This window comes from Leptonychotes weddellii, chromosome 1, assembly GCF_054177405.1.
Source record: "Leptonychotes weddellii isolate Sample4059 chromosome 1, ASM5417740v2, whole genome shotgun sequence".
NCBI classification, from domain to species: Eukaryota; Metazoa; Chordata; class Mammalia; order Carnivora; family Phocidae; genus Leptonychotes; species Leptonychotes weddellii.
Window position 1 is genome coordinate 66,347,376 of NC_138369.1, and position 27,280 is coordinate 66,374,655.

At 32.9% G+C, this 27,280-nt stretch overlaps 1 protein-coding gene across 2 annotated transcripts in view; it reads left to right on the plus strand.

Moving 5' to 3' along the window:
• TOP2B (DNA topoisomerase II beta) overlaps positions 1-27,280 on the plus strand; it is a 60,917-nt gene that overhangs the window by 9,020 nt on the left and 24,617 nt on the right. Inside the window, exons 2-18 of one of the 2 annotated variants that reach the window (XM_081825582.1) lie at positions 5,410-5,580; positions 6,653-6,743; positions 8,102-8,165; positions 13,685-13,830; positions 14,701-14,798; positions 15,935-16,147; positions 18,680-18,853; positions 20,499-20,600; positions 20,688-20,825; positions 22,482-22,620; positions 22,934-23,091; positions 23,359-23,484; positions 24,399-24,509; positions 24,589-24,694; positions 25,980-26,089; positions 26,430-26,522; positions 26,613-26,727. In XM_081825582.1, coding sequence (XP_081681708.1) covers positions 5,410-5,580; positions 6,653-6,743; positions 8,102-8,165; positions 13,685-13,830; positions 14,701-14,798; positions 15,935-16,147; positions 18,680-18,853; positions 20,499-20,600; positions 20,688-20,825; positions 22,482-22,620; positions 22,934-23,091; positions 23,359-23,484; positions 24,399-24,509; positions 24,589-24,694; positions 25,980-26,089; positions 26,430-26,522; positions 26,613-26,727 — 2,155 coding nt within the window. The remainder of the gene's footprint in view (positions 1-5,409; positions 5,581-6,652; positions 6,744-8,101; positions 8,166-13,684; positions 13,831-14,700; positions 14,799-15,934; positions 16,148-18,679; positions 18,854-20,498; positions 20,601-20,687; positions 20,826-22,481; positions 22,621-22,933; positions 23,092-23,358; positions 23,485-24,398; positions 24,510-24,588; positions 24,695-25,979; positions 26,090-26,429; positions 26,523-26,612; positions 26,728-27,280) is intronic. The other variant, XM_081825583.1, reaches the window with a different exon arrangement.

Genomic DNA, 27,280 nt, shown 5'->3' on the forward strand with positions numbered 1-27,280 from the left:
GCATGAGAGGGAGGAGGGTCAGAGGGAGAAGCAGACTCCCTGCCAAGCAGGGAGCCCGATGCGGGACTCGATCCCGGGACTCCAGGATCATGACCTGAGCCGAAGGCAGTCGCTTAACCACCTGAGCCACCCAGGCGCCCGAGAAGTATTCTTGATAAAGGTTGAGTTTTGGATAAAAGTATTAGATCTATATTCTTTCACTAGGAGTTAGCAATATTACAAAAGTGCTTAAAATAGATTAATATTTTAATATGGATTTTATGTATTATTTTGATGTTTTTGTTATAATTAAGAAATTCCCAACAATGCATTGTTTAATTTGGCAGCCAGCTTTTGAACTTCAGAAAAAGTCAGTTATGGATGGCATCAGATGTGTAAACCACAAAGAATAGAATTAAAATGTTTTTAGATTTGTGGAGGATATTTTCATATGGGGTTATTTTACATTTTTATTGTCTTTAGTTTTATATGGGAATGAAAATGTTGCTCTGATTTCTTATATTCTAGTGTTATTAGATGCTGGAATTATTTATTACTATAAATAACTTGGTGTTTTGTCCACACAAATTTAGGCAGTAAAATAAATTACAAAAAACTTAAATTGTAAGTTTTCAGTTTTAGCAAACCTTAAAATTTATTTAGAATGATTTTGGTAATTGATTATTTTTAAGGGTGTATTGTGAATTTTTATTTAATGTGGACTACTTAGTCAATCAATGTAGTACAAGATATTTTACTACTATGAACATAATAAGAATAAGAAAAGGTTAAATCATTATTTTGAATCAAAAGACCTTCTTTTCAGTGTTTAAAATGAGCATAATTCAAAAACTTAAAAAGCATTAAAAAAATTAGTGAAACAAGGACTTGAAAAACAAAAAAACTAATAAAACAGCAACAGCAACAAAAACAAATTTAAAAATCAAACCTCTGTGCCAACATATACTTGTCTCAATTAAACATGAGGATGAGGAGATTATTACAATTCAAGAAGAATTTTTCAACTTCTCAAATAGAGCTAATAATGTTGGAAAACTGGTGGATTTACAAGTAAACCAAATAAATTGTTAATGAAAACCTGAATGTACTGACATTAATGTGGAAAGTTTAGCTCCCCCACCCCCAAAATGAGCATAATTCTTTTAGCCTACAGATACCAGATATATATCAGTCTCCTTTATCATTTGTGGGATTGAGAGTACTTTTGTAAATGTGTAGATAGGAGTTTGCTGATCTGTTTGTGTTCAAGCTAATTTCATGATCTCTCTTCTGAATATTATTAGTAACAGTGTTAAAACTGAAGAACTACTCCAGGTGATCTTTCTTTTCCTTTTTCTTTTCTGATCTTTCTTTCCTTTTTCTTTTCTAATCTTTTCTTTTCTCTTCTTTTTTCTTCTTCTTTCCTAGAGATAGTGACAATAAGAGCTGTAGGGAAGATGATCAATAGATTTTTCTCATTTTACTTAGTTCTCAGTCCCAAGGTGTTTGTATTTATACTTATCCTAGGGATGGGGCCATCCCATTGAGGGGGTGGTGTAATTGCTGTCTGTCCCCTCATCCCCAGATTTTGATTTTTAGTGGCCTGGACATTATTCAGGGGGCAACTTTCTGTTAATAAAGACGAGCTAAAAGAGATCATTATTTTAGGTTTCTGTGAGAAAAACTTACAGACCTCTCAGGAGAGAACCTCCTCTTTCTGTTTGCTGCTAGTGAGCCAGTGAGCAGTGCAAACTACCGTTTGTTGAGAATGGGAAAGTAAAAGACAAATCTGACTGCAATGTTAATTTCTGTTTTCTACTCTGCCAAACTTGCCAGTCTTGTTTATTTTGGTTTCACTTACCTTTTTGCCTAAATTCTAATGAGAATGTTGGGACTGCAGAAGTAATAGGTAGGTATTAACAGTGCCACTAGAAAAAAGAAACCTTCAGTTTTAGTCTAGTGTAATTATGTTTTCACATACATGGGCTAATAAGCTTTTAAAGTACTTCTATATGTGTTCGTTGTAGAAAATTGGAAAATGTGTATCAGAAAAAATGAAAATAATTTCTATTTCTACTTCTTACAGATAATTTTGATATTCTGTTGGGTATATTTTATATTTTTTCCTATGTGTGTATAATATAGATTTTTTATATAGCCTTGTAATTTTGGTCACTAAACAGTTAAGTTTTAATAAGCTACTAATTTAAAAATACTTGATTACATAATATCTTTACATAAAAGATATAGCAATAGAAGTTTATATAGTCAACACAAATAATTTTTGGTAAAAGTAACTAAAAATATTTACTCAATGAAATATCCAGGTTTAAAGGTTTATATGCAAGTTTTAGAAATTATTTAATATAAACCAGAGTTGAAATATTGACAAAGATCTCAAAACATCTTTTATTATGATATTCTATAAATAATATGTTCCTTAATGCTTTTCATTACTTTAAATAAAATGGTTCCTTTTTTTCTTTCCTTAACATGTGTCATATATTTAGGAAAAAACATTTTGACATAAAATACTTTAAGTATATTGTCAAACTTATTTTTAATATTTATATAATATTCCTAGAGAACATTACAAATAGTAATCTTGTCTGACTTGTTCTCTGATTTTTGAGACATTATCCTAGCAAGAATGACAACTTTTGAACTTGATAGGGATGTGTTAGGTGCAAGCCAAGCATTCCTTATTCTCAAGTATCCATTTGGGAGGAAGAAGTGATTGGTAGTGAGGGAATATGGGAGAAGTTGTAAATTCTTGAAAAAGGAGTGATAAAGGACTTTATCCTTATTTTCCCTACTTGTTCCCCTTTTAGTTAAGTGTAATTCATCGGGCCAAACACAGAAGCCCCAATTAGGTAAACGTGAGTCCTTGATTAAGTCTAATCGTGAAGATGTTTTCTTTGTTGTGGGATTTGGAGTAGTAGCCTGGGATCAGAAAGCTTTTACTTGCATGGTTATTATAAGTTCCTGACCTTTATGCCAATGATTGCAAGCAGTTCTAAGTTAATGGTAAGAAGTTACCTCCCTTTGATTCCATAGCATTTATTGTCTTTAAACACTGCTAAGAGTGTGATCTTAGTCCTTACTATTCTGATGACCCATTATACTAAAATCAGTTGTGCTTTTACTTTTGAATTTGTTTCTATGAATTAATTAGCTGTCTCATGAAAAGCAAGGAACATGATTAGAAATTTGGAAACTGGTATTTTTAAAATGTATATTTCTGGCTAGTTCATCATCTAACTCTTGACAGTAATAGACTATGAAGATTTTATGAAACACTTACTTTCCTTTGTCCAAAGCTATTTTTAATTGACTCAGAGCAGTGTTAATGGGTAACCTTATAAATGAAAGAATGTATAAGAATATAGTTTAAAATATAGAAAATGATTTGTTTATAATACTTTTTTTTTTCAATATTAAGTCTAATTTTATTTAAAATTTATGGTACTGGAAGATTATAATTGTTTGAATTTCCATAGTGTTTGTACATTATAGTTCTTGTCCTGGTTTAGACTGCTCGAGGTTATGTATTTGTTTTTTTTTTTTTTTAAGATTTTATTTATTCGAGAGGGAGAGAGAGAGAGAGAGAGAGAGCGAGCACGAGACGGGGGGAGGGTCAGAGGGAGAAGCAGACTCCCTGCTGAGCAGGGAGCCCCCATGCAGGACTTGAACCTGGGACTCCAGGATAATGACCTGAGCCAAAGGCAGTCACTTAACCATCTGAGCCACCCAGTCGCCCATGTATTTGATTTTTTTTTTTTTAAAGATTTTATTTATTTATTTGACAGAGAGAGAGATAGCGAGAGCAGGAACACAAGCAGGGGGAGTGGGAGAGGGAGAAGCAGGCTTCCCACCGAGCAGGGAGCCCGATGTGGGACTTGATCCCAGGACCCTGGGATCATGACCTGAGCCGAAGGCAGACGCTTAACGACTGAGCCACCCAGGCGCCCCATGTATTTGATTTTTAAACATACATGTTTTAAATGTAGACTATGTAATGACTTTTTTCAAATATTAACTTTAAAGATAATGGTATGGCTATGTGTAGGACCTGAATTAAAGTGGTTTATTGCTTGTTCAAATTCATAAAATCTCTCCTCTTGTTTGTCTTCTGACTGCTTCATTTCTGCTTAAGTTCAAAGACTTGTGAAGATATCTCAATTTTCATTGTTTCTAATATGTGAATTATTTTTTGACTGTGAAAAAACATGCCATTATAGCCATTTTAGTGGCATGTCTTATTCGTCAATATTAGGGAATTCTAGAAGGAGAGAGTGTGTTTTCTGCTATTAAGAAGACAGGGACATTAGGGAGGGTATGTGCTATGGTGAGTGCTGTGAATTGTGTAAGACTGTTGAATCACAGACCTGTATCTCTGAAACTAATAATACATTGTATGTTAAAAAAAAAAAAAAAAAGATAGTAGGAAGGGAAAAATGAAGGGGGGGAATCGGAGGGGGAGATGAACCATGAGAGACTATGGACTCTGAGAAACAAACTGAGGGTTCTAGAGGGGAGGGGGGTGGGGGGGATGGGTTAGCCTGGTGATGGCTATTAAAGAGGGCACATACTGAATGGAGCACTGGGTGTTATACGCAAACAATGAATCATGGAACACTACATCAAAAACTAATGATGTAATGTATGATGATTAACATAACATAATAAAAAATAAAAGGAAAAAAAGATGACAGGGAAATCTCCAGACCTTGGGAATTCGAGTTTGTGATCCTTATCTACTGTAGGAATGGTTAGAATTAGGATCACCATCCTCTGTTTCCTTGGAACTGGCACAAAAACTAGAATCAGCGGGTGCCTCAGAATGGGGCACCTAGCACTGATTTATAAGGAATTATTGGAATGACCTATAAAAGTGTGAAATTTGAGATTTCATAAACCATGCTTAGTGTTTTCAGCCAGCTCAGTGTATATTAACTACATAGTCACTATTTTGTGTAGGTTACTTTTGCCCACCCTTTAAAATAATCTTCAGTGGCTTAATGGCAGGGAACTGATAATGTAGAAGATTTGAAGACTCCTGCAGGTAGCCAGGTTCAGTTATTGTGAACCTGTAACCTGGCCAGAACTCGTATTTCTTGGAAAGTTTTGAGGGCTGTAAAAATTAACTTGGTAACTTACAGAATTGGGAAATGTTTATATTTCTGGATTGAAGAGATGTAGGCATTTCTAGCTATTCTGGTGACTATACCTTAGTCAAAACTGCAGTTTTACGCTGTAGTATAAAAAGAACTGGACTGTCAGTAAATAGACCTGTGTTCTCTTTAAGACTTAAAAATCAACCTGAGAGATAATTTTGTCATTAAAAAGAAAACCTATGGTATGTGTCCATATACATTTTAGTTTACCCCTTGGTAGGTTATTTAAATTTGATTTTTTGGTTAATTTTAGACTCTTTTTGATCAGAACAATGCTGCAAAAAAAGAAGAGTCAGAAACTGCAAACAAAAATGATTCTTCAAAGAAGTTGTCTGTTGAGAGAGTGTATCAGAAAAAGACACAACTTGAACATATTCTCCTTCGTCCTGATACATATATTGGGTCAGTGGAACCATTGACACAGGTAATTATTTGTTAAATTTGAGATTAGGAGATGTGTATCTATATGTACTTTTTAGTAAATTTTTTGTGATTGTATACTTTGTAAGTACATTATTTCATGTCTCTGTGCTCATAGAGTGGAGTGAGAGATGTAAGAGAGGTAGAAATGTCTTCATTTTCTGCTAAAGATAAAAAAAACTAGGAGATATAAACTATCAGAGGTAAGAAGTATAGAGTAAAATGGTAGTGTGTGAACTTTTTAAAAGTCCTTACCTTTATGCGTGGTTTGCTTCAAATTCTAGAATGTGTACATATACACTAATGACCAGTGCTTACTATGGACTTGGCTTGCACATATTATCTTGTCTGATTCTAACAATTTTAGAAAGTAGGTACTGTTATCCCCATTTTATAGATGAGGAAACTAAAGTTTGTTTTTTTTTTAAGATTTTATTTATTTATTTGACAGAGACACAGTGAGAGAGGGAATACAAGCGGGGGTAGTGAGAGAGGGAGAAGCAGGCTTCCCGCTGAGCAGGGAGCTGGCTCCATCCCAGGACTCTGGGATCAGGACCTAAGCCAAGGCAGATGCTTAAGGACTGAGCCTCTGAGTCACCCAGGCACCCCTGAAGTTTAAATAAATTTAAATAACTTGTTCAGATCCCTCAACTAGTAAGAGCTGGGTTTAAAGCTAGATCTCTGTCTCCAAAGTCATGCTGTGTTCATATTATTTTACTCTGTGCTCCTTATAGAAAAATACAAAACATGAAGTAAAAGTGTAAAGTTAATGAAAGATTTTTTCTGTTTTATTTAAATATCATTTCTAACAATTCTTGGTGCCTTATATTAATAAGCTGACTTTATAAATAAGAATACAGACTCAATACAAAATGAGTAAGATCTCAATTTTGAAGTTATTTAAATTGAATATGCATATCCTGAAGTTGAGTGTAACTGAAGTAGTATATGTTTTTCTACTTTGAAGATCTAAGTATTTACAGAGGAAATGACAGATGTGGGTTTATACTATGTAAAACTGATGTTAAATGCTTTTTTTACCCCATAAGTCCTTTTCAATTTTTCTTACAATGCAGCTAATGTGGGTGTATGATGAAGATGTAGGAATGAATTGCAGAGAGGTTACCTTTGTGCCAGGTTTATACAAGATCTTTGATGAAATTTTGGGTGAGTATTTGCCTAAGATTTAACTCCTCTGTGTCCTTTGGGGTGTGTGTGTGTGTATGTGTGTGTGTATGTGTGTATATAAAGCCAGACTTACTGTGTAAATTTTAAAGGCATATCTCTGGCTTCTATGCTGAATATAAATGTTCTTCAGAAAATTTTGTACTCACTGTAATATTTTCATATCTGTGCACATCATGTCTTTGCGTTTATCTGTAAAGTGAATGTGTTGTTATTTGATCAGTAATCCACAGTTGGTTTATATTCTTGTAAGTGTAGTCATCTGAAGATTGCATTCATACCAGTCACCTGAGGGGCATGTTAAAAATAGAGATTACAGGGCCTGATCCTTGCAGATTTGGCGAGTTTGCTATGAGACATGTAAAATTGGGGTTTTCACCAACAAATCAGGAATTTCTGTTGGGCAGCCAAGTTTAACAACCATTGCTCTGAATGATCTCTGTTTTTTTCCAAAGCACATGATAAATGAAATCACAGTGAAGTGTGGATGCTTAATTGATTCCTAGGGAATGCTTGCATTTTGGAAATATTTTTAGCCAAGCACTTTCTAGAGACTCTGGGCTCTGCCACCTTATCAATGCCACTTGAAGTTTCCTAGACAGCTGGGTTGTGTGGGTCTCTCTGAGCTTGTTCTGGTCCTTCTTTGGGGAAAGGATAGGGGAATAAAACTGGTTTCTTGTATTTTATACTTTTCACTCTTGCTTCCCAGCTATCCACTCGATTTTACTTTTATGTTACATAGTGTTTATCAGGAACATATTTTTTCTATGATTGAAGTTGAATTTGACAGCTAACTTGTGTTAAAATTTGTGTAGTCATGTGTCTAACCCCAGCAGTGGTTAACGTATGCAAATATATTATCAATTATAGTGCATAGGATTTAGAATTTTGATTTCTAAGGATGCTGAAGACTTTGTCTTTCTAATTTAAAAATAACAGATTTTAGCTCAACCTGTCTATAAAACCACAAGTTTTTTGAAGATCAGGAGAAAGTAGTTGTTTCCAAGATAAAATATAATTAAACTCAGTTTTTTTTCTTTTAGACCTAACCTGGATTAGGGCGTTATAACCTGCAGATGTTTGTTTTTATTTTTATATATCACAAAATCTGCCCTTCCCCTCCCCCCATTTTGTAGTAAAAGACATAACAGTAATTTAGTGTGATATAAAATTTAAGAATATTATTTAGAAAATAAAGTTTTTATTAGAAGTTAGTATCAATAATTTCAATAACTATTACCATATATAAATGTTTATATTAAGTAGGGATATACATGCAGTTGTCATATATTTGTTTATATAACTTTATTTTATTACTCATCAAAATATTTAATTTGTAGTTAATGCAGCTGACAATAAACAGAGGGATAAGAATATGACCTGTATTAAAGTTTCTATTGATCCGTAAGTATATTTCAAGTTTAACTTTTTTATGCTAAGTTGTTTTATTCTGATAGTCCCCAAATACTCCTCAAATGAATACTGTATACAATTAGTACTCCTAAAGTTTCCCTGTTGCTTGAGATCTTGTTATTTTTGCCTCTTTTAGCCAGAATATACTATACTTTTATAGTTTCCTCTGTCATTCATGATCTTTTACTCCAAAGTACTTCCTTATGGGAACACTTGGAAACCCATTTTTCTCCCTCTTTGATGCTGTGGATATTGTTGAAGGTGATTACAGTAGTCAGTCACTCAATCTTTCCTTCTTGCCTTTGCTTTGAGAGTCAAGGTTAAGTGCTATTGGTAGTACTAGTCCCAGTTATATTATGGATTAAATTTATTTGTTAAGACCAATATTTGGGCTTTTCTATTATTTATAACATCATTTGTAAATTAGGAACTGCTGATATTATAGAATATATGCCAGGCGTTCAGCTAATTAGATCTCACTATGGTGATTTGTTTTGGAGAACTGAAGGGGAGTGAAAATAATACCATTTTAACTTAGAAATATTACTGTTACATTGACCCTGTTTTCAATAGCATGCCTTTTGTAAAATATTGCATTACATTTACATTTATAATTTTATTAGTAATTTAGAATGATGTTAAGAATTTTCTCTAACATGAAAATTTAACCAATTCAGGTATAGTCTTACTGTCACTAATCTTAGATGGTATGGTTAAGATTAATGTATATTTATATATGAAAATATAACTTATATTTGGTTATATCATGAAGATAGCTGTGTATTAAAATATTACCACATAACTACTACATAACTATGAAGTTCCAGATTTTCTTTTTCTTTCATTTTTTTTTTCCCCATTTGGATCCTTTCTAGAATGAATACATTCTTGAGGATTTATGTGGTTAGATGCACAGGACATTTATAAATTGTTAATTTATGCAGAAGTTTAAAATAGTTTTAAGGAAATTTTAGCTTCAAGATTCCCTTTCTTCTGTATTTAGAAAATTGTCAGTTAAAAACAATATCATTTATTATGCTTTAGGAGAGCTAGCTAGTGAATAGTAATAGATGTTGAATGTTAGATATCTTTAAGCTTTTTAAAATTCAGAATGGAAAGACTGAAAACTAAGGAAGAAGGGGCTCTCTCTTAAATACATTCTTGATGAACATGGTTACAGTTACAGTTGGTTCTTTTTATCTTAATTATTTTGGCCACATTAATCCAACAACATGGACTTAAACAGCTTACATAGAATCCCATCATAACAAAGTGATCAAGAAGTGAGCTATAAAACAACTCTGTAGACTGAATAGTAGCTCTTGGTGGCGTGCTTTACCTTTAAATTTATTACAGATTCTGGACAGAGTAATTCTATGTAACTAATGCCTTTAGTGATTTCTTTCTCCCTTTTCAGTCAACAGTGTTTTTGTTGTGACATAGATTATAACTAAATTTATTTGGTTCTTTTTTTTAAATTTTTTAATTTTATTTTTATTTATTTTTTTTTTTAAAGATTTTATTTATTTATTTGACAGAGAGAGACAGAGCGAGAGAGGGAACACAAGCAGGGGGAGTGGGAGAGGGAGAAGCAGGCTCCCCGCAGAGCAGGGAGCCTGATGCGGGACTCGATCCCAGGACCCTGGGATCATGACCTGAGCTGAAGGCAGTCACTTAACCAACTGAGCCACCCAGGCACCCAATTTATTTGGTTCTTAATGACAATCAGATACTAGTTTTTCTAATTTATCTCTATGTTATTTTAATTAGTTCTGCTAGAAAGTTCTTTTATTTCAATATGACAAAAATTCATAGCTACTTCCACGGAAGAAGGTGTGAATTTTACTCTTTTGTTTATAAATCATTGGTGAGAGACTATTGAATCTTTCTCCTGCTTTTATTTTATTTTATTTTTTATTTTATTTTTTTTAAAGATTTTATTTATTTATTTGAGAGAGAGAGAATGAGAGAGAGAGAACACCTGAGAGGGGATAGGGTCAGAGGACGAAGCAGACTCCCTGCCGAGCAGGAAGCCTGATGCGGGACTCGATCCAGGGACTCCAGGATCATGACCTGAGCCGAAGGCAGTCGCTTAACCAACTGAGCCACCCAGGCGCCCTTTCTCCTGCTTTTAATTGAAATATATAGTATATATTTTAATATATGTTTAAATATTAAAATATATATTTACAGTTGGCAATAGACAAGCATTTTGGGAGATGTTGCTATGTTGCTCATATTTTGTTATTTATTTATATTGTGTTTCTGAATTTTAACCATAACATTTTGTCTTTTGTGAATTTCCTCCCATAAGCTCATTCCTTATTTTTTCTTTTACTGTGTATTAGCACAGAATTAATGCTGTTTTTATAAAAATGAATTTCATTTCAGAGACAATTTTAGATTTCTTATTTAAGAAGTTATTTAAAAGCAGAATTGAAATGGGAAAACATGCTATTCTGCAGTTTATTTCGTTGACCCAGTTTTTTTTGCTGTCCATTTTTGATATCCTCTGTTTCATTCTTTTTAACATTTTGTATAGCAGATTTAAAATTTTTCTTTGTGCATGTGTGTACCTGAACTCTGTGTAAAGGACAGGTTAAATTTTGATAGTTAATGGGTTAAGTGTGGAGGCCATACAGCACAGCTTACCTCTTGCTCTCAATAGTACTCAAACAAGTAATATGGGGATAAAATTTAAATAACAACCATGGTTGTAAAAGGCATAAGAATACATTAGCAAGGGGTACCATGCAGAATTTGGACAGCTCTTTTAGAAAATTAGAGAAATTGAAGCACCTTTTTACAAAGGAGCTTAAAACTCTTTATATGATTGTTAGTATTTGCTGGTGTCTATCTGATTAAAAACAAATGTGGAAAGCACATTAACCAGAGTTCTAACAGTCCTTCTAGTTTAACTATTCTTGTTTATTTAAGGTTAAAAATCTTAAATCTGTAGCTTTAAAAAAATAGTACACACTCATATTGAAATATGTATACAGATACATTTTTATTTTTTTAAAAGGTAGGATTATATACTTTTCTATTTTTATTTGACATGTTGTGGACAGCCTTTGTTATTAACTTATATAGATTTACTTAAATCTTTTTTTAACCTATTACGAATTATTTTATTACGTCGGTATATCATAATTTAACCTCTTAACAGTTAACGAATATTAGATATTTAGATTATTTCCCAGGTTTCTTTTTTAGCTTTAAATATTTCAAAACTTTATTTGTAGCTTATTCAAACACAGTATTCTTTTTCCTAGTATTTCTGTGAAGATTATTGATGGAGCAAAGAATATAGTTATAGAACTCTGAATCATTGTTTAGAGCTTACAGACCTAAATGCCAGATCTGGGAAGAGATTATAGATTGAAATTTTTCAATAGAGGTGACTTTGATAGAAAGTTCAAATTTCATACTCATATAGACTTACTGAACGTAGGAGATGTCAAGCCTTATTTTTTGTAAACTGTGATAAAGATAATGAATTTACAAAATACCCATCTTAATTATAGTACCATATATGATATGCTAAATTGATGAAAACAATTTTAAAGGTTTACTCATGAGTGTATTAGCTTTGTATCATTCTGAGATACTTAAGATCTGTAATTTTCCATTCATTGCCTTTCTTTATTTCCTTCAGAATTCTTCTTTATTAATTTTAAGCCTAACGCTGGGAACTATTTGGAAGTTTAAAAAAGTAGTGTAGTAGCTGGCCCTTGTTTCTAGGGTCCACTGCCTTTAGGAGGCACAAGTGAAACTATATAGTAGGCAATTTGAAACTGTTACATGCTTAAACATTCAGCTGTGTATTCTGTAGAGAGTGTTTACCCACAAGCAAGATAATCTAATCATCTCCTGGGTTACCCAATCAATAATTTAGTTTTGTTTTTTTTTTTCTGGCTAGTCTTGGTATATAAGGAGGGTTGGGAAACATTGTTATAGGCTGGGTAAAAGGCTTAATGGAGAACTGAAGTCATAAACTGACTCTCAGGGTAAATTTTGGCTAGACAAAGAGTAAAAAGACATTAAGGCAAGGGAAAGACCACTAAACAAAGAAATGGAAGAACTGGGAATGAACATTCAGGACAAGTAATAAACTGACTTGAAGGAAAAGCAGGATACATGTTGTGAAATAGTGGGAATTAAATTTGGCGATAATTAAGGATCTGGATAATGGGCTGTGAACATGCAGTAGAGGACTTTTAAGCTTAATTTACAGTATTTAGGGGATATCAGTCTAGACTGGTAAATTGGCATTTGGGATAAAGAAAGGACTGAATACTGAATAAAAGAACCTAAGGACAAACTAGTAAGTCTTGATGACTAAGGACTCTAGAGAATGATCAGGAGATCTGAATAAAAAAAGGCTATCAAAATTTGAGCCTTAGGACATTTGAAGAGTTGAACCTGTATTGGACAGTGAGGAAAAGAAAAGTTGGTTTCTGATTAGGGAAAGAAGATGTGCTAAAAGTTATTTGTTAGCTTGCTTGCTTGCTTCCTTCCTCCCTCCCTCCCTCCCTCTTTCCTTCCTACTTAATTTGATTTAATTAATTGATTTCCCCTTGGGTATATGGTTTTAATTTTGGCTTTTATAACAAATTTTTTAGTTGTGATAACTACTTCTAATACCTCTTCAGAGATTACGGTGTGTATGTGTGAGTGAAACTGTATATCTAAGAATAATTATGAATCAGATTGTCAAATGGTAGCTTTTTAAACCAATTCTTAGTGTTGGTTATGAAGCTGTGTTTCTTTGCAAATTTGGCTTTTAAATGGGTAAAGGCATTATAGTATATACTACTCAGAATGATAGCATATACTACTCAAAATTTTCCATCAGGACTACTGCCTGTGTCAAGTTGCTTTAGCTATAGGAGCCTCTGCTGCATACCATTCAGGGCTTAAATGGATGGTTTTGTGATAGGAAAACCTAAAAAACCTAAAATAGGTAAAATCTAGATATTTTAAAAATATTAAAATTAGTTTATGACAGTGATTGCCATAATGCAAACAACCCAGTAATATTTAGGGTGAGAATGGAATACATTTCACGCTGTTTGTCCTTTTCCATATGTACTGCAACAGTAGTTAGGGAATGAAAATGGCAATGGCTCCTGGCCCTGCAGAGCTTGTGGTTTACAGGTGGTGTACTGGTAGAATGAAGCAGGAAGATTGTGGCTAATACAGATGAAAAGAAAACAGAATCTGGAGCTGACTTCTGGTAGAAGCTTCACTGCTTTTACTATTTTCTGGGAAGTTGAGGAGAGTTTCTTTTCCTGAGAAATTTTTCAGCATTGCCTGTAGGTCTTAGTGGCCCTAATTTGAGTTATGACTTGGGTAGAAAAGTGTGTCCTCAGCAAGTATTTTCTTGAAAGATGAGTGTCTTCAATTAGTAATGGCTGGAGTTTTGCTTATAATTACTTAGGTTTGTTCTGGATTGCTTTACTTTTTATGGAAATGTTAAGCTCTAAACTCTGCTTGTTTATTTACAGTGAATCAAATATTATAAGCATTTGGAATAATGGGAAAGGCATTCCAGTAGTAGAACACAAAGTAGAGAAAGTTTATGTTCCAGCGTTAATTTTTGGACAGCTTTTAACATCCAGTAACTATGATGATGATGAGAAAAAAGTAACAGGTAAAGTCTAAATAGCTGATCAGAATTTTTATTGAATTTTTTTATACTTCCAACATAAAATTTAACTATTCCTATGTAAAGTATTATAGAAAAGGAAACCTGTGTAGCTTTATTGTGAGAAAATTCTTTTCAGAATTAGTATCTATAAAAAACTATCATGTGTAAGTATTATCTTGATTATAGTCTGACAGAGACATTTTAAAAGCTTAATTGATAGTACTTTGCCTTATGCTACAACTGCTAGAACTCTAACCTGGCTAACAGTTTGAGTTTCGAATTAGGGTGCTGATGAAAATCAGATGTATGATTCCTATATATGTGAATTTCTTATTGCATAAGAGAACCATGTCTTTTGGTATCAGTTGAATTACTTCTAAACTGTTTTACAAGGGTCAAGATTGTAAATCTAGGTTTTGTAAATAGAGTTGAAGTGCTTTGATCAAAACCAGTGTTTTCCTACTTATTTCCATTGCTCAAGTGGGTTGATGGTTTTTATTTATTTTTTAAAGCCAGAGCTTTAGGAAGTGATGTAGATTAAATTTTGTAATAGAGAAGTAACTTTGATAGAAAGGTCAGATTTCATACTCACGCAGATTTACTTGATTATAGGAGATAGCAAGCTTAATTTTTTTTGAAATTGTGATGAAATTAATGAATCTACAAAATGCATGTTACTTATATTACTGTATGTGCTAAATCTTAATTGTATTTTTCTTTAAATGAAAAAATCTAAATATACTCTGAAATATTCAATTGGTGATTGAATAATGCAGTAAGTGGAACTATTTTGCAACAGACTTGTCCCATGGTAGTTAACAAAGTTCCTAAAATCCTTTTCATTAAATCTTTCACATTTGATTTTTCTTACAGGTGGTCGCAATGGTTATGGTGCAAAACTTTGTAATATTTTCAGTACAAAGTTTACAGTAGAAACTGCTTGCAAAGAATACAAACATAGTTTTAAGCAGGTATGATAGAAAAGTGTCTAATTTTTGTGTGTGTGTGTTGTGTTGCTTTGCTAAGATAATAGAACCTTAGGTAAATGGCAATGATGCCTATGTCACTTTTTTTTAAAAAGCATTAAGCATGTCAGTAGAGTAAAAAGACTTCAGAATGCCTAGGAGATTTTACATAAATCTTTCTCCTGTTCCTTGAAAATGAAGAGCTTTATTTAATAGACTTTTCCTTTAACCTAGTTAAGCATTACCAGTAATGTCTTGAACCTTACAGACTAATTGAAATGTATCCACTTAGCATATTTGAAAAATTCTTCATTGATTCATCAAGTTCATATTTCAAAATTCTGTCTTATTTTACTCTGGTAGCCCTTTGAAAATAGTTTGAAATTTTACATAAGGTAAAGTAATTTGGTCAGGGAAAGCATAGTATTTATTTATGTAAAATTCTAAATGATTATGTTGAAGAATTTCAAAGTTATTTTACTAATAGTATATAAAGTGCAATTCATTTTGCTTATTTTCAAATGAGGTTATTATAATAGTGTCCCCCGCCCCCCCCGCTGCCATCTGTGGTTTCACTTTCCATGGTTTTAGTTACCCGTGGGCAACCGCGGTTCAGAAGCAAATGATCCTCCTTCTGACATATCGTTGGAAGGTTAGTAGTAGCCTAATGCTCTGTCACAGTGCCTACATCATTCACCTCACTTCATCTCGTCACGTAGGCATTTTATCATCTCACATCATCCAAGAAGGTTGAGTACAGTACAATAAGGTATTTTGAGAGAGAAAGACCACATTCATATAACTTTTATTAAAGTATAATTGTTCTATTTTATTATTATTAACCTCTTACTGTGCCTAATTTATAAGGTAAGCTTTATCATAGGTGTGTATGGAAAAAACAGTTTATATAGGGTTTGGTACTCTCCATGGTTTCTGGTTTTGGAACATAGATAAGGAGGGACAACTGTAGTAGTTTTTAAATTTTTTTCATCTCTAATATCAGTTTCAAGGATTTGTTTGGTTTGTTGTAAAGCTGGAAATGGATATAGTTGTGGTAAATGAATGTATTTCATGAACTGAGTGTTATGTATAATAAAATATAGAAGCATTATAGAAATATTTGAGTATTTTTTCTTTTAAAGACATGGATGAATAACATGATGAAGACTTCTGAAGCCAAAATTAAGCATTTTGATGGTGAAGATTACACATGCATAACATTCCAACCAGATCTGTCTAAATTTAAGATGGAAAAGCTTGACAAGGATATTGTGGCCCTCATGACCAGAAGAGCTTATGATTTGGCTGGTTCATGCAAGGGGGTCAAGGTCATGTTTAATGGAAAGAAATTGCCTGTAAGTGTCTTCTAAAATAGTAAATGCTTTGTTATTTTCTGGGCAGCTTACAGTTAAATCTAACTACTTTAAGCAGTCAGTTATCTTTTAGAACAATTAAAAATACAACACAGGATTCTGTTTTACTTTCATTTATTCCATTTCCAGTGCTCCTAATTTCTTGGTATAGATCTAAGTTTCTGATATTAATCGTATTTCTTCTGCCTGGAAATCTTTCATTTCTTGTAGGTAGGTCTGGCAATAAATACCCTCAGTCTGTTTGAGAGAGTATTTGCCTTTACTTTCAAAAGATACAGAATTTCCCTGGATATAGAATTATGGGTTTACAGTATTTTTCTTTTAATGTCATCCAGTTGTCTTCTTGTTTGCATGGTTTCTGCTATAGTTCATATCCTTCTTCCTCTGTTGGTAAGGTGTTTATTTTTCCCTTTGGCTGCTTTGAAGATTTTCTCTTTGTCTTTGCTTTTTTGTTTTGTTTTGTTTCGAGTATGGTATGCTTAGGTGTTTATATGGGGGTTTGGCTTTGTTTTTTGATGTTGTGTATTTTTTTCATTCTATTTTCTGAGCTTCTTGGATCTGTTTGGTGTCTGTCACTAATTCTGGAAAAATTTTGGCCATTATTTCTCAAATATTTCTTTGCTGATCTTTCCTTCTGGCATTCCAGTTATGCACATGTTATATAGTTTGGTATTGTCCTAAGCTCCTGAATGTTTTGCTCTGCTTTAGTCACTATTTTCTCTTTGTGTTTCAGTTTGTTTAATTTCTCTTTCCCTATTTTTAAGTTCACTAAGTTTTTCCTTTAATATGTCTGTTGATGAGTCTGCTGATGGCATTCTTCATATCTTCTACTGTGCCTTTGATTCCTAGCATTTCCATTTGATTATTTCTTAAAGCTTCCATCTCTCTGCTGAAGTTGTATATTGTGTACCTTTTCCATTAGAGCCTTGAACATAGTAATCATAGTTATTTTAAATGCCTTATATGATAGTTAAAACATCTGTGACATATCTGAGTCTGGTTCTGATGATTGCTTTGTCTTTTCAGTCTGTTTTTTCTTGCCTTTTGGCATGCCTCATATGCTTTTGTTGACAATCAGCCCCATTGTATAGGATAGTAGATACAGAGCAAATAGGCTTTAGTATCAGGATTTATGTTTAATCTGTACAGGAAATGGCTGTGTTTGCAGTTTATTGTTTTTGTACTTAACTAGCACTGAGGTTTGTTGTTGCTTTTGGCACCAGAAATGTAAAATTCTTCCTTGTTTTTGGGCCTTGCCTTGGAGCTGCCCCTTAAGGAGGGTCTGTCTCTGCAGCCCAACCTGCTGAAATCCAGTTATTATTGGAGGCCTGTTAACATGGTGGTAGGTTGTAGGATACTTACGTCTGACTGAGTCTCAAAACTTTGGAGTACATTCTGGCCCTGTGTCTCAGGGGTTTGGCCTTCACAAGTGTTTCTACCTCTCTTATAGAAGTAGAGATTTTTCCTCTGCCCTTTATTTTCTTCCCCTAACTGCAGCATGTATCCACCAGTATTCTCATTTAGTATTCTTCAGGATCCCTGCTCCTTAAAATAAACTTTTTTTTTCTTCTTAAATGAGATGGGAGTGGGATGAGGTAGGGCTGGAATTATTTTATTCCAGCTATAGTGATATTTTACCAATACTCTTTAGCAGTATCTTTCCCCCTGCAAATTAAGGTTTTTGTTTTCTTTGGTTTTTGTTTTTGTTTTGTTTTGTTTTTGTGGTTGGGATGGGTAAGGGAGAGGAGCCCGGGTGGAATTCCCAGTGGCTGCTGTTATTCTCTCCCCTCAACCAGCAGTACCGTGGTGGGGAGCTTTTTCTAGATTTTCCCTGACCTTCCCTGTGAGAACATGCTGGAGTTTCTGGAGAAAAAGCCTGTAAGTGTAGGAACCCCTTATGATGACAGTCCTCAGGTACTTCACATACCCATACTGTCCACATTTGTCCTACAGCAACTTGTCAGAATTTCTGGTTTAATGTTCATTTTGGCTTATATGACATTAGGCAGCTTCTGCCTCACTTAAGCAAATTGGTTAGTGTTCTGTGTCTCCTTATAGACACCTGTTTCTCTTCAGACTCAGGATGGCCAGCTGTCCTGTGAATTCAGTTTTTTTTTTTTTTTTTTTGAGGGTTCTTGAAAAATCAGTTTGCTGTCTGACCAGCTGTTTTCTTGTAAGGGCAGAAGCTTTTCTTTTTTTTTTCTTTAAGCCTTCTATATGTCTGAACTCAAACTAGATGTCTACTTTGTCATTTTAAAACTTAAACTTTCGAAAGAGTTTATAATAATTTACCTGTCCTTCATAGCCTCTCTTTATCAGATACATATAGAAATGAATTCCTTTTTAAAGGCAGGGATCAAGGAATACAGTGGGGGAAGTCATGAAGGTTTGGATCTGAGGAGTAAGAGCTGTTGTGAATGAGGGAAAATGAAACTGTAAGAGTACCTGATGGCATTCACCTAGTTGAGCTGCCAATATAAGATTGTTTATTGGTTTTGGTTTTCTGATTAATAGGTAAATGGATTTCGCAGTTATGTAGATCTTTATGTGAAAGACAAGTTGGATGAAACTGGAGTGGCGCTGAAAGTTATTCATGAACTTGCAAATGAAAGATGGGATGTTTGTCTCACACTGAGTGAAAAGGGATTCCAGCAAATCAGCTTTGTAAATAGTATTGCAACAACAAAAGTAAGTGTGCTATTTCTTTGTTGCCATGTCAGTGATAGAACAATCCTTCATTAAAAACAAAATAAAAAACATTAACAAAAAACTCCAAATCTGCTTTTGTGAAATAAAAATTGGCTTATGAAAATGAAAACTTATTTTCTATGAAAATAACTCTTATAGTTTATATAAACATTCATTGAGCATTGAGTTTATATGATTAGTGTTTATAGTTGAATACATTTATATTTTATGAATTTAGAATGTTAACACATTCCTTAGTCTGTTCTGAGTTTAGAGTGTAAAAGAAGGAATAATAGGAGAGGAGTCTGTTTTGGGGTCAGATGGTGGAATGTGTTATATGCCATTCAAAGGAGTTTGAACACTCTTCTGTAGGCTTTTGGATTTCAAAAGTGAGTGAAATTTTTCTCATCTAAAAGCATTTGTCCATTGATCATAATAAAGTCTTAGGCAATACAAGCATGTATTCTAGAATAATCTAAAGCAGGGATTTGATAATTTGTCACTCTTCAAGTTTTAACTTATTTTTTTAATACTGTGTTTTTTATGATCTAGCATCACTTTCTCAAGTCAACAAGTTTTGCATTAGTTATGATTGCATTTTGTAATATGTAATAGAAACCTAATGTACAATGGCATAAAGATGTAAAGGTTTTATTTTTTCTTCTTATAACTGGGGACTGGGAGAAGGCAGTCTTAGTTTGGTACTGTGACTCTACATCATCAGGGACCAGGCTCTTCCTCACTTTCTTTTCTGCCATCCTTAGCATGTGGCTTTCATTCTCATGCCTTTAAGATACCTGCTCTTTTCTCTATGCCTCAATTCCAAGTTCTAGGGAGAGAGAAAGGGTCTGGGCAAATGTGTATACCAACTAAATCACTCCCTTTTTATCAGGAATACAGTAGTTTTCCTGGAAATCCCATCTAGTGTATCTCACTAACGTCTCTGGCTAGAACTGAGTCAAGTGGCTACCTCTACTGCAAGGGAGTCTAGATTGGTTAATATTTTAACCCAACTGGGCATGTTGCCAAGTAAAAACAAATTTAGGTTTTTTAATAAAGGGGGGAATGGACATTGGATGGCCAACTGGCAATGGCTGCCACATTTCCTAAGTTTGAGTCTTGTGTCTGCTAGTATTTTTTCTCATTTCCATGTTTCTTTATTTGATTGTTTTTACTTTGTGTATGGTTCTATATGGTTGGCTAATTGGACCTAGAGCCAAAAAGACCTTATTTTTAGTTTCTAAAATTATTTTTATTTTTTTTTTAAAGATTTTTAAAGTTTATTTGTCAGAGAGAGACACAGCGAGAGAGGGAACACAAGCAGGGGGAGTGGGAGAGGGAGAAGCAGGCTTCCCGCCGAGCAGGGAGCCTGATGCTGGGCTCGATCCCAGGACCCTGGGGTCATGACCTGAGCCAAAGACAGATGCTTAATGACTGAGCCACCCAGGCGCCTCAGACCTTATTTTTTAAAAACCAACTCTGCAATTCTGAGATTCATATTATGCCTCTGCATAATTGGGTTAATAATATTGACTCCACAAAGTTGTGAAGATTAAATGCTCATTCAAGAAAAAAAAGAATATGTAAGTATTTTGCTACCCTAGCTATAGAAAATCTTATATTCTATTTTTTTGATCCTGTTTAGGGTGGACGTCATGTGGATTATGTAGTAGATCAAGTTGTTGGTAAACTGATTGAAGTAGTTAAGAAAAAGAACAAAGCTGGTGTATCAGTAAAACCATTTCAAGTAAGTGGTGCTTTATATATTCTGTTGAATTATTAAATGATATAAGTTCTGATGTTGACTTTTTTTTTTGGGGTATGTTTTCAACAGGTAAAAAACCATATATGGGTTTTTATTAATTGCCTTATTGAAAATCCAACTTTTGATTCTCAGACTAAGGAAAACATGACTCTGCAACCCAAAAGTTTTGGGTCCAAATGCCAACTGTCAGAAAAATTTTTTAAAGCAGTGAGTAAAATTTTTATTATTTCTCAGTGCTTTTATTGAGAGTTGATTAAGTAGTTTTCTTGACTTATTTATTCTTTGTGATTAGTTTCTCATATTAACTGTGAGCATAGGCACTTATACTGTAAATTAATAATTAGTTGATTTATTTTAATTAATTCTGAAAACCACTAAGGATAGACTTTGTTTTGTAAAACAATGGGTTGTTTTGCCAAGAAAGTAGGGATTCATGTAACTGATTGTGTTTTTAGCTTTTTATTGGCCATTTTACAGCTAGATTTTCCTCTAACAAATGTACAGGTCCTTATAGGACTCCTGATTTCATCTTTTCTACTCCTTGCAACTTCATCTACTGATTTTTACCTTTGTATAGTTTTTTTTTTTGAAATTTTGATAATCTATGCATAATATAAAATTTATCATATTCTACATATTTTAAAATTTCATTTTACTTTGCGTGTATTTGGACTGTTTTAATGAGGTGAGAGTACAAATAAATAATCTTAGGTTTATAACTGAGCCTTGCAGTTGTTAATAATTTCTCAAAATCTGTTGTATATAAGCAAGATTTACTTCACTTCCCTTGTTCAGCAGTACCATCAGTAAACCTATATTAAATAAACATATGTAAAGTGCCTTTAAATATATTTGCACTGTGAATGTAAAGATGAATAAATCACAGCCCCCTTTGGAAGTTTATAGTTTGGTGGAGGAGTGTTTTGTAATTGCCATAGAAATAATTTACTTATCACATTCTGGTATTGTAAATTCAAAGGTATGCCCTCACAAACAAAAGTTGTTTTTTAGGTTCCCAGCTTAAAGCCTATAGAAATAGTACTTTTGCATCTAATCATTAATTCTGAATACAAATGACCCTACATTAATGCTTTTGCAAATTTATGCCCTCATAGCATTCATGATGAAGTGATTTTAGATTTTATACTTTTTCATTTTGAGTGGATTAAGTTTAGATTTGGCAACATAGTCCACCTCTTTTTATATCTCACATTGCAGAAAACTATTTCTTACACCTAAAATCAAACTACCCAGGATAATGAAAAATAAATAGCTCCAACTTGGAGATTCTTCACTCTTCTTTTTGGGTTAACATCTCGTCACACATTGACTCACTGCATGGTGACACACAATATATAATGTTGAAATTCTCATTACCAAACTTTTTAAAGAATAAGGATGATTCATAAGTTCTTGATTATCCTAATGTTTCCTATATATTAATAGTTTTTGTCATAGCAAATTCAAGATTTGTGTTTTTGAGGAATATAAGAAATGTCAGTGTCTAGAATTTCCCAGCTAGTAAATTCATGGGTGGATCAGCATTTACCATGTTAATTTTAACAAAATTAACTTGCAACAAAAGCTATGTATATTTTTCATGGGGTTTATTATAATAGTTCTTTTCATATTTTGGTAAGTTGCCCTTTATTGAAATCTGTTTGTATTTCTGTACAATAGGTTATTGTGTATAGCTGCCTGAGTTAGCTTTACTGTAGTTAGAGTAAAATTTACTAGCATGTATCATTATCATCACCGTTAGTGTTTCGCCATATAACTGCACAGATTCCAAGTATTACATTAATTTTAGCTAAGTGTGTGAACTTCTGGCTTGTTTGTATATCATTATTCTTTGATTTTTAGGCTTCTAACTGTGGCATTGTAGAAAGTATTCTGAATTGGGTGAAATTTAAAGCCCAGACTCAGCTGAACAAGAAGTGTTCATCAGTAAAGTATAGTAAAATCAAAGGTATTCCCAAACTGGATGATGCTAATGATGCTGGTAAGATTCAGATTTTTTTTTTTCAAGATTTTAAGTGTTAAATTGTATGGTTATAGAAAATATTCATTTTCCAGACTATACAATTTTATGTGCAGAGTATAATTTTACTTCATTAAAATTACACATGCACTACATATTACCAATTTTCAGGGGATAGGAATTCAGTAAAATATACTTAACATTTAAAGTATGCTGAGCATAATGTTACTCTTAACCTTTTACTGTCATTGTGATTATTAATTTTTCTGGCTTCATTTTTCTCATTGGTAAAATTGAGGAATTTGGAGTATATGTCATTTTTAATATCTCTCAGGTGGCAAACATTCCCTGGAGTGTACACTGATATTAACAGAGGGAGACTCTGCCAAATCGTTGGCTGTGTCTGGATTAGGTGTGATTGGGCGAGACAGATATGGAGTCTTTCCACTTAGGGGAAAAATTCTTAACGTACGGGAAGCTTCTCATAAACAGGTATCTTTCTCTCATATCTCCACATATATATGACATTTTAATACTTTATTTAAATTGCTCAGTTTTTAAAAGTAAATTCTGACTCACTTTTTATATATTTCAACACTTAAAAAAATTTTTTTTTTTAATTTTTAAGTACTTTCTACACCCAGTGTTGGGCTTGAATTTACAACCCTGAGATCAACAGTCGCATACTCTACCGACTGAGCCAGCCAGGCACCCCTCAACACTTTTAACATACTTTGAATTATTTTTCTTTTTGCACAGATCATGGAAAATGCAGAAATAAACAATATTATCAAAATAGTTGGTCTACAGTACAAGAAAAGTTATGATGATGCAGAATCTCTGAAAACTTTACGCTATGGGAAGATTATGATTATGACTGATCAGGTTGGTTTAAAGGTTGCCACATATTTAAAACTTATCTTTTTCAGAGTGCCCTTTTGATATTTGTTTCATGAGACTTTCTCCAAGAAAGTAAAAGGGAAAATGATTGTACATCAAAGTGAGGAGAAGAAAACATTCAATGGCATTGTTTGTGTGAGGCACATTTTATGCAGCCATCTTTTTGGTTATTTTAAAAATGTTTTTAAATGCAATAAATATGAGAAGAGTAGAATGCATGGTAGTATTGTGGGGTTGAAGCCTACCTATAAGTCGAAAGGGAATGATGAAATTTTTAAGCAACAAAGATTAATCAATAGGATGATGGATAATGTTTGTATATGATGGCATAATTTGAGATGTGCAAAAACTAGGACTTGAATAGTAAAATGGCAGTAATTAGGAAAGAACTGGAAAACCAAAATGGAAGAATTTCATATGCATCCAACTGCATGTCTCATGTACTCTAATTAAAAGCATTTGTATAGAAAATCTTCCACTGAAAAAGCTGCTATGTAGTTTTAAGCAGATATTTAGCAGTTTTTATATCAAGATAAGACTTCACACCTGTACTCCATGGATTACTCCTTCCCTTGTTCAGTGAAGTGGCATTATAACCATGTTTTATGTATTTTCATCCTTATATCATTCTCTTAGTGAAATCTATATAAAACATACAATGATAGTGTATTTTGTAATGATAGGAAGATTTAGTCTATCACTAGCTATATTCATTATTTAAATTTTAAGAAAAAATTCTTTACTGTGTACATCTAAAGGATAATCTTTACTGGTTTTTAAAGTGCAGTTCCAAAATTTGGAATTTTGCCTGTGCTACATTCATACATTTTAAAATTTGGTTATATAAATAATTATGGTTCATAAAATTATTATAGCACTCTTTACTAACATTTATTTAGGATCAAGATGGTTCTCACATTAAAGGCCTGCTTATTAATTTCATCCATCACAATTGGCCATCACTTTTGAAGCATGGCTTTCTTGAAGAGTTCATTACTCCTATTGTGAAGGTACTATTTACATTAATATATTTTTATACTGTTGCTTAAAGAATAGCAGAAAACTAATTTTTTTTTTTATTAATTTAAGGCTAGCAAAAATAAGCAGGAACTTTCCTTCTATAGTATTCCTGAATTTGATGAGTGGAAAAAACATATAGAAAACCAGAAAGCCTGGAAAATAAAATACTACAAAGGTTTGTATTTTAAAATACTTAAATTTTGTGAAGTTACCACTGACATAAATTTATTTTTGAGATCATTATAAAATATTTGGAAAGTTTGTTTTAGACTACAAAAAGTAGCTATGGTTGATTTTTAAAGAATTTATGGAAAATTTTATAGAAGTAGAGAGACTGGTATGATGGGCTTCCCATGCACTCAAATAATCACCATTTCACTGCCAATCCTGTTTATCAAAACTCTTATCTCCTCCCCATTAGTTTGAAATAACTTCTAGATTTTATATTATTTCCATAATATATTAGTATGTATCTCTAAAAGAATGTTTAAAGAATGTTCATAATTTATCATATCTTTCTTTAATAACCTTAAATAGTCATTGTTAAAATTCTTCTGATTATAATAAAAATGTTTGTTTTGTTTTGAGTCTGGATCCAGTCAGGGTCCACACATTGCATTTGGTTTGATAAATCTATTAAATCTTAATATATTGTTTCTCTTTTCATATTTTTTTCCTTGTAATTTATTTGTTCAAAAAGTTGGATTGTTTGTCCTGTATAATTTAACACATTCTGGATTTTGCTGATTATCCCTGTAATTTCATTAAGTATATAGTATGTTCCTCTGCCTCTTACTTTCTGTTAACTGGTAGTTAAATTGGAGGCTTGATAAGACTTGGATTAGATTTACGTTGCAAAAACATTTAACAAGTGGTATTGTATATTTACATCAGGAGGCATGTAATGTCTGGTTTTTGTCTATTAAAATTGATCCATTGGTACATGTGTTGCCAGCTTGATCTGTCAGCTTTTAATGGTTTTAAACAGCCATTAATGTTCATAATTCTTGGAAATTTTTTCAGCTTTTTTGAAGAAGAATTGACAAATAAAATTATACATATCTAAAGTATACAACATGATGTTTTGATATATGCGTATGTTGTAAACTGATTACCACAATCAAGTTAATTAACATATCCATCACCTCACATAGTTAATTTTTTGTGTGTATGGAAGGAACATTTAAGATCTCTTAGCAATTTTCAAGTATACAACATAGTATTATTAACTGTAGGCACCATGCTATACATTAAATCCCCAGAACTTATTCACCTTGTAACTGAAAGTTTGTACTCTTTGATTGACATTTCCCCATTTCCCCCTCTCCCCAGTCCCCGGCAACTACCATTTTACTCTTTTTATGAGTTCGAAATTTTAGATTCTACATGTAAGTGAGCTCATGTAGTATTTGTCGTTCTCTGTCTGGATTTTTTTCAATTTTATTTTTTAAATTGTGCAGGGTTGGGTACCAGCACAGCTAAAGAAGCAAAGGAATATTTTGCTGATATGGAAAGGCACCGCATCTTGTTTAGATATGCTGGTCCTGAAGACGATGCTGCCATTACCTTGGTAATCAAGTTAATTAAAAAAATTTTTTCATGATATCCATCCCCCTTCCTGCCATACCTTTCTTCCCAGTCTTGATTTTCTGTAAGTCTCTTTTGAACTCAAATGTCCAAACTAGTTAATCTTAGTGTTTCTTCACCCCAGTCTCACACACAGATGCTCTGCTTTCAAAGTTCTTTAATTGAAAGACTTCTGTTCAAGTATATTTTTGACAAAAGCCTATTGGAAAAAAAACTCAATTTCTGAGAAATTAATAATTAGTTATTTGCCTTTATAAATTTTATTTGTATAATGAAAGTCATTTAATTTTTAATGTGTGGAATTGTTACCTGGAATCTTTCAGGCATTCAGTAAAAAGAAGATTGATGACAGAAAAGAATGGTTAACCAATTTTATGGAAGACCGGAGACAGCGTAGGTTACATGGCTTACCAGAGGTTAGTCATAAAGAGTGGTGGTCTGGGGATGAAAGAGACTAAAATTCATGCAGGAATAATGACAGTGTTGCTATATAACTTTTCTCTTAGCAATTTTTGTATGGTACAGCAACAAAACATTTGACTTACAATGATTTCATCAACAAGGAATTGATTCTCTTCTCAAACTCAGACAATGAAAGATCTATACCATCTCTTGTTGATGGTAAGTAGCTTTTGTTTTAAAATCTTTCTCACTTTTGTATGTAGTTATTGAGTATATTTTAATTTCATGTACTATAAGCTATTCTTATAATAAAATTTAAAATTCTGAATTTGTTTTTGAGATCTTTTGGTAGGACTGAAATCTTTCATATTCCTTAATTTGAATCTCTTAAATGCTTTTTAAGCTTTTCAGGAAAATTAACCTTAAAGCCAGTTTTTAAAGGTTTGCCCCAGGTTGATTGCAGACTTTTTAAAATAAAATATAAAATGGGATTTTTATAGATTCTAAAATAGTTATCCAAGACTAAATTTTAAAAAACACCTTTATGCCTTAGTACCCAAAACCTAACTTATCGAACTTGCCAAAAAAAATTTGGAAACTGGTACTTGATAGTTAGAGGAGTTTTTTTTCTTCTATCTGGAAATATTTAATTTTCGTTTTATAACTTTTAGCAAGTTGATCTTTGTGTTGCTTGGGTTTTCAGCTAATAGCAGATGGTTCTACCCATCCATCTAATTCAGCTTTAAGTTACATCCCTTCTGTGAAGTCTTCT